Here is a 16478-nt window from a genome sequence, read left to right as displayed (position 1 = left end):
TGCAACGTCTCAACGCAGATCAGATTTAAAATCCTCTGCCGCAGCATCTTCGATGACGTCTGTGTGTTTTTAGTCCAATTATTTTTAGTAGTGGTTTTTAGTACTTGGATTTTAACTGAAGGTGTTCCTAGTTTTTTAAGTAGTTTTAAGTGTTTTAAAATGTCTAATAATTTTACAATAATTACAAATAACCGCGGCAAAGACAGCATCTCATATGAAGGCTTTACGTATTACAAATTTCGCCCTCAAAATTCCAGTATTCCTCTCTTATTTATTTTGTGTAGAATCGTAATATTTTTCGAATTATTTGACCGTGAAAAGTAGAGGTTCTGCAATGTTGCAACATAGTGCACTAAAATATAGCAATGCTTACCTTAGAGAATCAAAAGTGTGCGAAAGTGATGAACTGCCCCTCGTGATGATAATTCGTGAAATGTTTGGGCAACGCCGCAGAACGAGGAAAACGTAAGCGTTGCCTTGCACCAAAAGTTATATTCAGTGAACCTCTGCTATAAGTGTCCTTGATCGATCATTCGAGTAGCATTGGTTTGCCAGAATAAAAGAAAACTTGACCAAAACAGGACCTTAAAAGCACGTGATGCGATCAGTGAAAAAGTCGGACAAAATGTCAATTCCAATCATTCATACTATACAGGCAAACGGCCATGTCGCAAAAAAACTTGTTTTGTCAATCCTTCGTCATCGCTCAACTCAGAAAGAAGCTATTTTTCCGTCACTTCTGCTGTGCCAAGCAAAAACGCCGTATGAACATTCGAATGTCGCCAAGTCTTTCCCGATAAAGTGTATATTTTTGGGACTGGTATGAATATTTTTTCTTGAATTTTCCCATGTTTTAGATAAAAATAAAAATATCTGGAAAATTAGGAGGAAAATCTCGCAGAGTTTCTTAGAAAATCCGCGGTTTATGAAAATAAATTTAGGAACGTCTGAAGGCTCATACGGCGTTTTTATCTGAGCACGGTAGACTCGCTATCCTACCTTTAGCAATAAGTCACTTAGTATGTTGTTAATCTGATATTTCTAACAGTACGTCCGGTGCAACTCCGCTTCGTATTCTTACCACATTAGTGGTGTGTCGTGCTTTGCAATATATCGATTGATCTGCTATTTAAATCTATGGAAAAGGATCGATAAACGGGATGTTGGCAACGAACACCTTTACAATCGATCTTTTGTAGTAGGTTCGAATAGGGAATTATCGATAATCGATCATTCACGCCTCGCCACTGGACAGGATTCATAATTTGTTACATCAGATAGTCTCGGACAAATTATCTAATTAAGGTCACCATCGATGCTTATCCCTACAGCATAGGGTAAGCAGTAGAACGTCGCTCGGTCAATTCGTGGCCCTGTTAAAGTCCATCAAATGCCGAAACATTCAGTGCGATCGCCATGAAAGGTTGTGGTGCCCTTGTCAAGCATCGCACAGTGGAAAGAGCCCATAGAGAGGTCGGACTCGAAGTTGTTTACAAAAACTGCCACATTTTGAACTACGCACCGCAATATCTGGCTCGTCCGTAAAAACACTCATGTGCGTAGGGAAACCAATGGTACGTGTATTGTTTCAAACCTGAGCCACAATTAGTAGTTCAGCTCCCAATTGCACATTGTAGCCCACTCAATAGCCCAATAACCCATTGGCAGCACTTTACCACCTTTGCAGTCCTTTCTAGTTGCGTCAAAGCTTAAGAGGAAGGAAATGGGAGATTGAAGCTTCACCAAGAAGAAAGATTGGTAGAATTTACCATTCTTTCACGCTGTATTGCACACAGCGTCAATTCAGAGTCAATTCTGCCAGAAGAAAGGTAAACGTTACCATATACTGGTACAGGTAACCATTCCTCTGTCAGAATCGACTTTAAATTTACGCTGTGTAAAATACAGCGTGAAGGAATGGTAAATTCTATCAATCTTTTTTCTCGGTGTTTATTCAAAAATGCACCAAACTGATTTTCAAAGTTTAAAAAATTGTTGGACCTCCCGTCACTGAGTAGGAGCACCAAGATGCAAGTTGCGAACTCAATTTTATGCTCGAAGAAGAGCTCACAAACAATGATCTGTCCCCTGATTATTTCCCTGAAAATTCCTAAAAAGAAAGGAAGTAATGAAAGAACTTTTTTCTTAAAAGCATTAGACATATTTTCTTTTTTGACTCCAGACGCTGTGTAAATACACCAGTTAAGATAACGAGTCCTCCGTACAAGAGTCGGTCAACTCGTTCGGCATGAACTCTACCGATGGCCGGGAAACCCACTCGACTCTTGTTTATCTGTTCGGACCTAAAATCGTTGAATCAGCTCAGCGGAAATTTTCACTGGCGATCCAGTACAATCTAATTACGTATTTACTCGTCAGTAGAATATATCCTGGGCTCGGTGCTCCATGTTTGCATGTCGTTGACCCCGAAAACAAACAAGAACGTAACTTTTTCTCCAAAGCCCTGCGTCAATTAATAATTGTCGGTAGTTCCAGGTCGCGGAACATCGATTAAACTAGGGGGCTACGCCCCCTGGCCGCTACGCGGCCCAACCCCCTGAAGGCGCTCCGCGCCATCAATGGGCCGCTTCGCGGCCCTATTTTTACCCTCCTATCAGTGTTAGTTTTATTTTTCCCCTAAAAAAATACGATATGAGGTATACTTTAATTTTAAACTTTACTTTAAAATACTTTAAAATTAAAAGGACGCGTTTTGGAATGACTGCTTGATGAAATATTGCAATAAAACAATGAACAGTGAAAGTCAGGTAATAATTAAGATTTCATGAGTCGGGGATCGAACCCACACTGTGATCAAAGCGGACGCATTCTACGTCTTAGACGACTCGGCCACCGCTCGTCATGAAGTCGTAGGTGCGAATCTTGTGTAGATAAGTGTAGAGCTGATGCGCAGGCTACCCAGCTACTGCGCAACCTCCTCGACCATTGCGCATCCTCCCGCGCATAGCGGTAGCAGTACTGGAGCATTCTGTAAACTCACTCACTTTTATAACGTGATTTTAAAAAAACCTGGGTCCATTTTCCAAAATCTGATTGCAGCGGGCTCATCTAGGGCCTATTACCTGTCGATTTACGCAAAAATCATGGAAATCGGCCCGGTAGAACGCTCAAACGAACTATGACAAAAAGTATAAATTTACATTGTTTAAATGGGAGAATTCGCAACTTTACCACGTAATATAAAAAAACCTGGGCCATATTTTGAAAATCTGAAAAAAGTTGGCTTATCTAGAGGCAATTGCCCGTCGATAGTCGCAAAAATCATGAAAATCGGCCCGGTAGAACGCTGGAACTAAGCGTTACCAGTTTCGCAAAATTAGGAGGTCTTGGAGCTTATAGTATAGATACTGGTACCTGCCACTCCGCCGGACCATACGCATACATAACTTGTCGCAAATAGAGCAATCTTTTTTGTGGGTCACTAATTCGGTCAGACGTTTATTCTCGAAGTAGCGTGATTTTAACAGCTTCCCAGGCGGCTATCCTCAAGATTACGGTCGTTTCCGTTTTTAGACTCAACGTCATAGATATTGATAACACACAAACCAGGGATCGCTCAGTGTGCGTTATGACACAGAACCAACATTAACAAAGCATAATAAAGAAAGAGGGGAAGAGAGGAAGAGAGAGAGAGAGAAAAAAGGGAATCTGTATTCTTCTGCAAAGATGTTTCTTACAAATCGTTGTTTTCTTGATCGCATCTCGTATTTATTTTTAGTCGGTGATGAACCCCAAACAGCCGATTGTCTAGCGCGGTACTGCAGCCCGGCCGCGTCGAAGGGTGATCGCCCCGCGACCTTGCGGTCGATTAAATGTCGTCGCCAAGTTCAGTGCCGAATGAGGCATTCCGATTTATCAAATATTCTCGCTGTAGAATATTTATTCCTCATCATGAGAAAATTCCGTTTGGCGCGATCCATCGTCTCAGAGAAGAGAATATGGTCACCGTCGGAAAGTATAGTACGCTTTGAACCGGGTTCAATGTCAGTACATGACACAAAGAGAGCAGAATAAATAAGGGAAACTTACAACGTAGGAAAAAAGTAGATTTAAACCGCGTCAAGGTTGAAAATACTAGGGCTAGGGGGTTCGCCTCCGGGAGCCAGACAATGAATCAACGTAGGATTCGCCATGACGAAGATAGAGCAAGTTGAGGATGACCATCATACTCGCGTGATCTTCGCAGCAACTTGACTAGTGGCGTGGCGTGAATTGCGATACATCGATTGTTATGCCATTTAAACCAATGGAAAAGGATCGATAAATAGGTTGTTCGCAGCGAACACCTTAATAATCGATTCTTCACCATAGGTTTAAATGGCATAACAATCGATACATCGCAATTCACGCCACGCCACTGCAAACTGCGTCTGAAAAGTAGTTGCAAGTTGCATCTGCTCCCCTGCATCTTGATGTTATTCGCAATATTCTCATCAGCACCTCTTCGACTCGGAAGGAATTCCTGGAGCCCCTCCTCGCTCCTGGAAGGACCTACTACAGAAGAAGTAGGGCTATTTTTAAACCTCTACGTTAGGTCGTTGGCGCGAGCTACGCTGCCGTGCTAAGGAAGAACGCCTTACGAACTTTCAAATGTTGTCAAAGTTTTCCCAATAAAGTATTTGTCTTTGAGGATAGTTATGGTTATTTTTCCTCGAAAGGAGGGAGTAGAACTCTACGATTTTTTTCCCGTGGAATGTTTTTATTTTACGGAATGCATCACAATTTGGTCATAATCAATCTCTTTTTGGATCTAGTTCTAGCCTAAACATGGGTCTGAAAGCTGATTTTGGCGAGAAATGTGAATTTTGCGCGGGTCCGCAGTCTACTGCCGAAAAATCCGCATTTTCCACTAAAATTGGCTCTCAGAGCTATACTCGCTATCAGACCAGCATTAGATCTGATAAAAACCGAAAATGACCGAACCACGACGCACTCCGATGAATAGACGTTCGGTGTTCAATAAATCGTAGAATTTTCCCTCTCGTAGAATCGTAAAATTAGGAAATTTAGATAGGGTGGGCCCAAAACAGCTCTCATCGAAACCCCTCCTCTCCAAAAAGCTCCGATCAAATGTGAACAAAATTCTCGTAAAATTGTAATCGGAGGGGTAATACAGGGTGAAACGGCCAGACTGTAGGAGCCGAAACACCCACACACACCCTCTTTAAATAGAGATTTCGATTTTTCTTTTCTTTTCTTTTTTTCAAGATAATTTATGAATTCAGTACATAAAAGTACAGGGGAGTACAAATGTTCATGAGATTTGGTTCCCTACTGTTGCCAAAATTTGGGGAAAACAATTTACTTTCCGAAATTGGGGGGGGGGGGGGGAGCGTAGCTTTTGGAAAAAATGTTTTACAACAAGAAAGTCGTATTTTGACCCATAGAACACGCTCCTGCAGTCTGGCGGTTTAACCCTAGATTACCCTGTATATCGTATAAGTTCCGCTGAAAATCCGTATTTTATCGAACACTGGAAAAAAAACACATTGGATCTAGAGTCCAGACTTTGGAAAACATTGACAAGAAAAAAGTCTCTTGATTCGATCAGATTTAAGCTGTAATCAAAAGGAATTCCGCTCAAATTAAGAGGCTGGGTTCTTGATTCAAGCAAAAATCCGATTGAATCAAGAGTATTTTTTCTTGTCGATGTTTTTAAGAGTCTGGACTCTGGATCCAATGTGTTTTTTTCTTCCAGTGAAAGATATGTAGCAACATCCGGAGGCTCATACGGCGTTCTGGCTTACTGTTAGCACATCGGTGGGAGAACATGCTCTGGTTATGTAATCCGGTTGTAAGTACTCGATGGAAGTGATTGCTCTTGACACCGGCACCGGTTCTGTTGGACGTGAACTTGTGTGTGTTCCGCTTAATCCCTTTTACTGGCCCAGATCCGCGCGGCCCGGCAGGTTCTCCTCCCATCTCGGCCCACGGCGACCTGGACCGGGGCCGACCCATTCCAGCCTAGCTTTTGATTGTCCTGCGAATTATGGAACGAGGCTACGCCGGGAAGGACCGTCTCTTGAAGCAGTGTCAGCAAAGTATAGGCCCCGCTGCTCTGCTTTGGAAAGAAAAACACATTGGATCTAGAGTCCAGACTCTTGAAAACATTGACAAGGAAAAATACTCTTGATTCAATCAGATTTAAGCTTAACTCGAAAGGAAATCCGCTCAAATTAAGAGGCTTGTTTCTTGATTTAAGCAAAAATCCGATTGAATCAAGAGTATTTTTTCTTGTCGATGTTTTTAAGAGTCTGGACTCTAGATCCAATGTGTTTTTTTTCCAGTGTGCCGTGCAACGCAAAAACGCCGTAAACGCCATTTTACAATTTTTGGAAAAAAACGTATCATAGCAGAAAACTTGTGTCCCTTGGGACAATGTTTTTACAGAATTCTTTCGCAAATACCATCAAGAACTTAACTTAATTTGAGGTGCATGGGTAAAACAGTTTTCATGTTGTAAAGTTTGTGAATATTTTTCTTCAAATTTCTTAGATAATTTTGTTCGGAATATGGCCTAAATTTTCTGAAAATTACAAGGAAAAATATTAAAAACTTCCCTCAAAAATAAATGTTTCTTCGGAGGAAATTTGGCAACTATCGAATGTTCATACGGCGCTTTTCCAGCAGTATAGGTACTCTACACTGGGGAAAAAACCACAGTGGATCTAGAGTCCAGACTCTTGAAAACATTGACAAGAAAAACGACTCTTGATTCAATCAGATTTAAGCTTAAATCAAAAAGAAATCCGCTCAAATTAAGAGGCTTGGTTCTTGATTTAAGCTTAAATCTGATTGAATCAAGAGAATTTTTTCTTGTCGATGTTTTTAAGAGTCTGGACTCTAGATCCATTGTGTTTTTTTTCCAGTGTAGGATGCACCAAATTGAGTGGTCAGTTTGTTTCTCAAACGGAAAATCTCCGAGACGAAGCTCGCGATATGACTGGAGACGGGATAACGATACTCTAGTTGCATAGAGTTTACTGAACTGCAGCTGGGTGCTGCGCTGCGCTGCAACCACAATGCAACCACAACCAGACAGGTCCCGACCTACGTGGGAGGTCAACAACAAACCGTCTCGAGGCTCGCCCTCTCTGTCTCAGGTTCTTTGCCAAGGAATTATGGAATCTGTAGATCTCGTGGTCAATACTGCCGTGCTAAGGAAGAACGCCGTATGAGCCATCAGGCGTCCCCACATTTCCTTAAAAGAAGAACGAATTTTCAGGAAAATTCGTATCTATTTCTCCTCCGATTTTTCGGATTACTTTGTTCAAAATTTGATCTAAAAAGTCTGAAAATTTCAAGGAAAAATATCCATAAATTTCTTCAAAAATGAATATTTTCTGAGGAGAAATTTGGCAACATTCGAATGCTCATGCGGCGTTTTTCCTTAGCACGGCAGAATATGAGAAGCCCCCTGCGATATTCTTTACTGTCACTATCCTGTTACTCAAACCGTAGAGGCTCGCTTCCCGATTTTCCCGAGTCGAACATGATAACCTCATTTTTGGCGTGAGATCTGATGCGATTGGTGTGTCCGTGGGTGAAGATGATGTCAGATCCCGCTCGCAAATCTAGGAGTGCAACAAACGTGAGACAAATCTTGGGTCGTTTGTTATCGTCCAAAATTGTCTACTTTGGCAGGTCAAGTACGAATAATTTTCAGGAGATTAACAACCAGGGATATTATTACGATCAAATTTGTCGAACAGCAATTCCGTAAGAAGTTGCCAAGCAAATGATAAGCTTACAGCCCTGTTCATCAGATGAAGCTTTCGAAGCTCCAAAGGTGAGATAAATGTGTGGTTTTCGAATAGATGCATTTCCGGAAAAATATTGAAGATGAACTTTAAGTGGACGACACCCATCAAAAATCGAGATGGATCAAAAACTTTTCCTACACGAGACACATCGAATAGTTTCTCCTCGGTGATGGAGATCTTACAGAAGCTTTTATTATAATGGTTTCATTTATAAAGATTTGAATAGGGACCTCTGGACTCCTCAAATATCTTCATATTCAATCATTAAAAATAAATTATGAATATTTAAGTATCAGCGCGTGATAAAATTAAAAGTTTGGCTCCTTTCCCAAAGATTATCGCCCTCCCAAAAGTTCAATGCCTCTTCGTAGAGTTTCAAAAACAGTCCCAATCACAAATCAGAAAGAAACTGACCACCCTGACAGAAGTCACAACCGGCCAATGTTTTATAGATTTGAATCGTAGGTGATGCTACACTTTTCTTGTTGTCATCGTGTCCCTCTGTGTGTCGTTTCAGAGCGACTCAGGTATCTGGTCACAGAAATCGAGTGATCTCAGGCAGCGCAGTGCACGCTGCTTGGAAGTGAAAGTGAAGTACTTTAATGCTTGTCACTCTTTGTCGAGCTGATCTGGGCCACTGGGCCACCGGATCACACCGCCACAATTATCACCGTCAGCACGGGCACTACCTTAGTTAGCGCCACTGCCACCATCTCCGTTATTAGTACTAGCGCCGCCCCCACCACCGTCACTAACTCCGCCGCCACCTCCACGACCTCCTATACCACCACCAACATCATCGATACCCCCCAAAGAAACGAGTACTTTAAAGGGATGACCATGAATACTAGTACTACTAGCATGCCGCGCCGCTTTTATAGCGCTTCCGTGCGCTCTGCGACACCCAACCGCCTTTGATAGCTCCTTCGACAGATTGCATCTCCTCATTTCCTGCCTTATTCCATCAACCCACGATTTGGCAGGGCGTCCTCTACGTTTTCTGCCCGGGGGGAGGGGGGTCCAATCCAGAACCTTCTTAGGCAACCTATCATCTGGCATCCTGTACACATGCCCATACCAGACAAGCGGTTTCGTGAAAATGTCATGCACTATGTTGTTTTCGACGCCCATATCTCACGTATCCTTTTATTCAAAACTTTATCTTTCCTTGACACTCCGGCCGATCCACGCCAGAAGTCCGTATCAGTTGCCCTAAGAATGTCCTGGAACTGTTACTACCTGGTATACCTCACTGATGATGGAGTTGTAAATTCTAATTTTGTTAACTTTGGTTCTAGTCTGGTCCCGAAGAATGCCAATCATTATTCTAATGGCTTTCCCTGTAGAATATAATACTTGATTGCCTGGTCCAATTTAGGACCATGAATACGACCCTTGAAAGAATGCAAGAAAGTAAGACTTGGTACCCCGTCTGACAACTGCGTTGTCAAGTTATGCAATTATTTGGCCAACTGTCAAATTGAGCGCACTGAATCTCGTGAATTGATGCCCAGCCATCGCCACGATGGATTCCATTCCAAGTGTTCGATAAGCGTTCCACCAAGAGGAATAATGACATATTTCAGTGAGGGGGACTCAGGGATGCAGGCGTGAAATGAAAAATATGAAAGATTGGAAATTTTCGTGAAATATTTCATGAAATTTCACGAGGTTGTGAAAAATTGCATATTTTCCAGGGGTTAGAGTATGCAACCCGCACTCAAGTACACAAAAATAAACGACAGACACAATTTTTACATTTCGTGAAACATGAAAAGGAGCCGGTATTTTTCAATATTTTTCTGAAATTTCGTGAAATTTCAAAATTTTATTTTTCATAAAATATTGCAACCCTGCGGGGGACTTGTAGAAGTCATCATATTTTAATTCGTGGTTACACTTGATTGTTCCTTACAATCTGTAGAATATGTAAATAAAGTTAACTTATTTCGGGGAGAGACGAGTCGGAACAACTTACGACGACAAGGCAATTTGTTTGTATTCCGTGTAATTACTTCGGCGCTTTTTCGAGGGTTAAAAGTTATGCCATGTTTGTGGTAAACCCTTCAACTTCAGTATCAGGTACAACATGACACAGACGTTTTTGTCGACGGAGGACGGTGTCCCATCTTCTATTATACATCCTGCTTGCTTGTCGTTTGTCCTCGTCAATGGAACTGCAACCGGTAATGCGGCACCTTTTCACATAACCTAGTAGATAAACCGCAAGTTTTGCCCCCTCCCCTCCCCCTGATTAGCCCACAGCTAAACATCAATGATCCATGCGTGAAGCAGTAGGCGGCAATATTTTTTGGAGTTTTATTCGCGTCCTCAAGGCGGCCCAGAGTAACGGTGACAAGTCACGCCGAACGATTTCTCCCTGCTTATCAGTGACGTTGTCTTGTTCCATCGTCGTGCGCTGGTCGGTCGCACCGTTGTTTCCGTGTGCTCATTTTTTTCTCGGTCTTCACTAACTTAAGTAATTCGTGCGGAATAGCGCTGACTTTTGAGCTCATCTGAATGAGCGAGCTTACACTTAAATGGTCTATACTTTTTTTTCACACACCAAAACTCGCTTTGATTTCAAGAAAAATTTTGAAGTAAAGAATTTTTTTCATTTGAAGAAACATTGCGTTGAGTAAAACAAATTGTTTATTTTAGAGAAATGTATCTTGCTCATCGATGATGAATTTTGTTTCGGTTGCATTTCATATTAAAACACACGTGAATTTACAAAGGAGCAACAATGATTCACTCGTAAACGAATATATTAAAAAAAAAATAAATAAATAAAAAATAAAAACTTTATCCCCCATCGCCCTTCCTCAAAAAAACTCCAAAGCACAAAAACCACAAAGTACCCCGTTTTAATTTTCCAAAAGAATGCTTTTCGACCATTTTCCAGTGTAACTACCCCTTCCCCTTGCCGTCCTCGCGCCTCATGACGCTTACTCCCACTACCATCATCTCCTTTTTAAACCTAAACAGAATTATCGATCGTTTATTTAATGTTCACGCCGCCCTTTTTTTGCTGCTTGGTGTCTTAATGAGCTAAAACCCAGCGTATTGACGTAATCCATTCTTTGCCTTCTTTTTATAGCAACTGCTGTTCAATCACGAAGAAAGTGGACAGATCTATACTGCCAAACAAGACGTCAAAAATTGCATAAGGTTCTCGGGTTTTTTTTTCTCTTTTTTTTTTTTGGCAAAACTTACGCACGCGGATTGAAAGATACTCATCGTAATATCTCATCGGGGATCGTTTAATCGTTTTCACGTAGTCAATCAGTGGCGTGGCGTGAATTGCGATATATCGATTGTAATGCCATTTAAACCTATGGAAAAGGATCGATAAACAGGGTGTTCGCAGCGAACACCTTAATAATCGATTCTTTACCACGGATTCAAATGGGGATATATCAAAAATCGATAATTCACGCCACGCCACTGTAGTCAATATCAGATTGGTTTTATAATTTTCTACAAGAATTTTACGATATGGCAGCCACGGGTGGAGGAGCGTGGGTCGAAATGCGCGCAAAGGCGATGACGCCCCTAATTGTCCCGCGGTGGTGGTGAAATATGACCAGCGAGGAAATGCTAGAAAGGCTGCGTGGGACGTTTGAGGAGGGGAGGGTTGGTCAGCAAGTTTTTTCCCCACCCAACGTACGCAATTCGTGTTACTTCACAGAAAAGCGATGTATATCGATTTATTTACATCGATAGGGTTTAAAAAGGTTTTTTAAGGTTATATATTTTGGAGCCAATTTTAAAATTACGGAGCATCCATATATTGTCTCCACTGTAGTTACCTCTATAATGATGTCTACAAATCAGAGAGGTTAACAACAGATTCCAATTTCTTGTAATATTCACACACATGTTGGAAAGAAAAGAGTCCCTTTGAATGTATATCCACTTAAGACATCCTGCTTTTTACCTTTTTGTGAATCTGCAACGGGTTGATACGGTGGTTACATAGATCAAGACTGAATGCTGAGTTGAGTCACCGTACCTTATCATTCATGTCTTGTATTATTTATTTCCGGGTTCTCGGTGTGTTCAATAGCTCCTGACTTCTATGTTTAATGTGTTTATTTATTTCAAATGGAAAATGTCCGCTCCCCCGAGACTAAAGTGGTAATTCCGTTTGTTCCAGGTATCAGAAGAAAATCGGCACCTACGACAAGCAAGAATGGGAAAAAACTGTAGAGCAGCGAATTTTAAGTGGTTTCACGCATGTCCCTAAAAAAAGTGCAAAGCTCAAAACAGATTTGATCGATGTGGATCTAGTCAGAGGTAAGAACCACTGCCTTATCCCTAATTTCATTTACGTAGAGCACTCGCTCCTTTGAAGTCTCCTAAGTGTAGCCCTGGATTTCACTCTTCAAAATAGCCCTCGAATTAAGTCAGGAATTGTACAAGAATATAAACTGATCTAACAAAAAATTTCTCATTTGATGTCATATCTTACTGTATAATATAAAATCATAAGAGTAACGCGTCAGTTCAGGGCCGGATTTACCTACTTGCCGCCTGTATTTTGCCGCCCCCTTCTCATTCGTTTTGAAACTCATTGAAACCCATCAAGTGAATGTGCCAGGGGGGAAGGGGTGCATCAGACTCATTTACTCGTGTTGAACACATTTTGAACACACTATCAACACTACTAGCGAAAGTTGAGTTTTGTAAACCTATCTCTATGTGGACAAGGCCTTCCATTCATAAGAAATGAACGAAAAAATTATGAAAGAACAAACATAAATGTGGTTTAATGATTTTAGCTTTCGCCGCCGCGCAGACCGCACCGTGTTTTGCGCAATGCGTGAAGTATTCCGACAGTCTTGTAGGCGCTATGCGTTTCACGCAGACCGCTGCTGAACGCATTGTGTTGGACGCAATGCGTGAAGTATTTACGCAGTCTTGTAGGCGCTATGCGTTTCACGCTGACCGCACTATGTTTGGCGCAATTCGTGAAGTATTCATGCATTCTTGTAGGCGCTATCCGTTTCACGCTGACCGCAATGACCGCAGTGTGTTTGATGTAATGCGTGAAGTATTCGTGCAGTCTTGTAGGCGCTAATATGTGTTACATGCCGATCGCCGCGCCGAGGGCTTCTCCTTTTCATCTCAAGTCCTCGTCATCATTGCTCTCTGCGCCGCGCCGTTCCAGGCCAAATTGGGTGTTTGGTTTCTCTCTTAACTCGACTAATTAAAGGTGCTACCTCTTGTATCACCGAAAGACGGCAAAATTAGAAATTACTGTACTCTAAGGAAACGAGAAAGTTTGTCGCCTTTTCTCGTTTGTAATTTTTTTTTCTAAATCCGATTTTTTTTTATACCTACACTTTAAAAAATTGCAAATTTTTGCCGCCCCCTAGATTTGCCGCCATGGGCCGCGGCCCATGTGACCACCCCCTTAATCCGGCCCTGCGCGTAACGCATAACGCCTGAGGCGCGAAGCGTTTCGAAGGGTTGGACCGCGGAGCAGCAGGAGACGGACCCCCTAGTGTGTAATAATGGATAAGGTAAAATCAGAACACGAATCTCGTTTTGCGACGTTCCTGCCATTTTTACTCTCACAATGGGAAAAGCCTCAACGTTATCTCTTGAAAACTGTCCCGTTTTTTTTTATCTCGGAGTGACGAATGTTGCGTGAAAATTTCAAGTAATGACGTTGATTCGCATTCCTTTGATAAAGTGAAATGGGAGCGAAGATTTTGAATCACAGCAAAGCCGTGCTAAGGAATAACGCCGTTTGACCATTCGAGAATTGCCAAATTTCCCTCGATAAAACATGTATTTACGACGACATTCATGCATACTTTTCCTTGAAATTTTCAGATATTTTAGATTAAATTGCGTACAAATTTGTCTGAAAATTTTGGAAAATAATATTCGCAATTTTCCCAGTAAATCCGGTTTTTATCGGAGGAAACTTGGCAACGTCTGAAGGCTCATACGGCGTTCTTACCTAGCACGGCAGAGTAAACTAGATACGCGTTTCTGACGTTTCACCGCCGATATGTATTTAGCGCACACGCCTTGTCTCCAGTGCTGGTGAGCGGAGCGCAAGAACGTTTCAATCTCCTAATATTTAGGAACAGCAGGAGGGCCTAACTTAAATTTATGTATTCAAGCTTGAATCTATCAACTTCATCAACCAAATGTTGACCATGTTTGTTCTTACGGCGATGAGAGATTCAATGCAAACCCGTCTGTATTCAAGAGTACCTGCCAGAATTGAGGGTGGGTGAGAGGTATATCGGAATCTTCCTATCGCCTTGCAAGCTATTGCTCAACTCAACATGATTAATCAATTCATCAGTCCGTAAAAGATATCGCTGCTTTCTTTCTCATTGATCCGGAACTCTCGCAATTAATCTTCTGCATAGGTCCGTCTTGGCCTTTTTTTTGCAATCTCGAGTCTCGGAAAGAGCTGCCTATTAAAGGTTTTCCGTCGTGTGGATCTCGCAGAATATGGAGAATTTGAAATTCTACACTGAGACAAGCTTCTGGTAAAATTTTTAGTTTGGATACAAACTTAGCATCGGTCGCAAATTTTACTTTTTTGACTTTCAAAAATGTCGATAGCTTCGAGTTTCTTACCCATGAAACGACTTCAACGGACAGTTCTTCGTACGGTTAGATAAACAGTATCACCAGATAAATCTGGTAGGAAATTTGTTGTTTATGATATGACACTGGATATCTGGATATCATTGATATTCAGTATTTTGTCTTCAGTAGTGTACGTCCAGTAAAAATCAGCGACGCTCACAGCAGAAGTACGGAAATTTCAGGATCCATCCTAAATAATTCCAAAAGTTTATTGATTTGTTTACAACTTTAGAAGAAACATTTACTCAATTTTTGTCAGCGCCTTGCATAAGATTATATGCGGAAAATTTTAAGGTGCCCTCCGTTAAATTAAAGACTTCGCCATTGGTTTGTGTTCGCTAGTTTGGTTGTGTTTGTTTTGCTGGTGCTATACGATTCAATGACTCAGAAATCAGTAACGTATTTACGCTTTTCCCACAAACTTTGGGTCCTGTCTTACTATGAGTTCTGAACTGTCAATAGGTTGAAGTACATTCTGACTGGACTTTTTTTTAACTTTTCTGTGAAAACGAACTCTTATGTTGGGATATCCGCTTTAAACATTTTTGTGTCCGTCGAACGATTTCCACGCATTCGTTGCTACTAGGTCAGTAAGTGTTGGGACCCAGCCTACATTTCAGATTAGTAACGTCGTAACTTGTGTACATAATCAAAGCATTTTTCGGATAATTTACAATGTTACGATAAAATCAGGAATAGTTAACTTCATCGGTGCAATGGGCGCAAGTCAATATTGTATGCAACGAACACTATAAGCGAATTTCATTACAACGCCTGGGTGCAACTATTCGAGCTCCTTGGATGTCCACGTCGCATACGCACGGGATTGAAGGAGCTTTGACTTCTCAGGCTCTCACTTCTTCACTCTCGGCGCGGATCGTGGTGGCGGGTTGTACTGCAATCCAAAATGATAAAGCGCCTTCAACTCTGCGTGTGCACCCCAAATACATCCACAACGCACGAATAGTTGCATACTTATGTAGGATGTGAGTATCTTTGTGCTTCAGTTTGATATAGCGATGCGCTGAGCATGATTTGTAGAGCAGGTATTTGTGCCTAAGATATATCTTTTTTATACGAACGAAGAATCAAACTCGCTCTTTCATTTCGGAATCTCACATTACAGATCGCAAGAAAGAAAAACAGCGCATTGGCAGAGATTGGACATGACATTTTGGACTGAAACTGGAATTTATTGTGTTTATTCCATCATGTTATGAATTTCAAAGTTTGCTGGAATAAAACGTGGAAAACAATGGAGCCACTTTTTAAAATTCTATTTCTTATCAACGAAGTTATAAAATTCCCTAGTTTCATGTCCGACCTCTTCTATCGACTCTCCTGTGCGCCGCCGCGCCGCGGAGGAGGTGAAGGTGAGTGCCTGGAGAGCCAAAACGCCTTCACTCCTGTGCATATGCAACACGGACATCCGTGGAGCTCGAATAGTTGTATTCAGGTGTTATAATGAATTTCGCTTGGTGTTCGTCGCATGCGATACTAACTGAGAGGGCTTTGCGATAGTTTGCAAAGCCGCCTATAGTTGAAGCGTGAACAGAAATCAAGCGCATGATTCTTCTTACGTTTTCCTTCATTTTGGGATTTGCGCTTTTGGGTACCGTCCGCTGTGAGAGGAGTTCACCTCCATATCCAGTAAAACTCTCCATGAGTAAATACAGAGCTATTACATGCGGAGGGTTTCCACTCTATGCGGAGACTCTAAGGTTGCATCCACGGCAATCCTGCGAATGTATTCGCTCCCTATCGCGGCGCGGAAGGATTGGATGTGGAGATGGACTCTCGCACCATAACGTAGGCGAACTCCTCCGTTGCGGCCTCAACTTTGAAAGCTTTTCGAGAGCTTTGAAGTCGTTCGTTTCGGAGAAAACGCGCCAGTGGCGCCATTGTGATTTTTCTCGCGAAATTTTACAGCAGATGAGATTCTAAATCACAAATCCCTGTGACATGGGAGAGTCCATCTAGCGACAAGAAACCCTGCACAGGTGGAAGCTTTTACCTTCGAGGATTCATCAGTTCCTTGTGGACAATTATTATAAGGGAGCAACAGTCATCACT

General features: G+C 41.8%; 1 protein-coding gene across 5 annotated transcripts in view; it reads left to right on the top strand.

The window, feature by feature from the left end:
- Positions 1-16478, top strand: part of phtf (putative homeodomain transcription factor) — a 74155-nt gene that overhangs the window by 26078 nt on the left and 31599 nt on the right. For all 5 annotated transcript variants that reach the window (XM_072306129.1, XM_019045627.2, XM_019045628.2 and 2 more), the window contains one exon: positions 11944-12083. In XM_072306129.1, the coding sequence (XP_072162230.1) occupies positions 11944-12083 (140 nt within the window). The remainder of the gene's footprint in view (positions 1-11943; positions 12084-16478) is intronic.

The sequence above is a fragment of the Bemisia tabaci genome, chromosome 1 (genome assembly GCF_918797505.1).
Source record: "Bemisia tabaci chromosome 1, PGI_BMITA_v3".
NCBI classification, from domain to species: domain Eukaryota; kingdom Metazoa; phylum Arthropoda; class Insecta; order Hemiptera; family Aleyrodidae; genus Bemisia; species Bemisia tabaci.
This window is presented reverse-complemented; position numbering and strand designations above follow the sequence as displayed.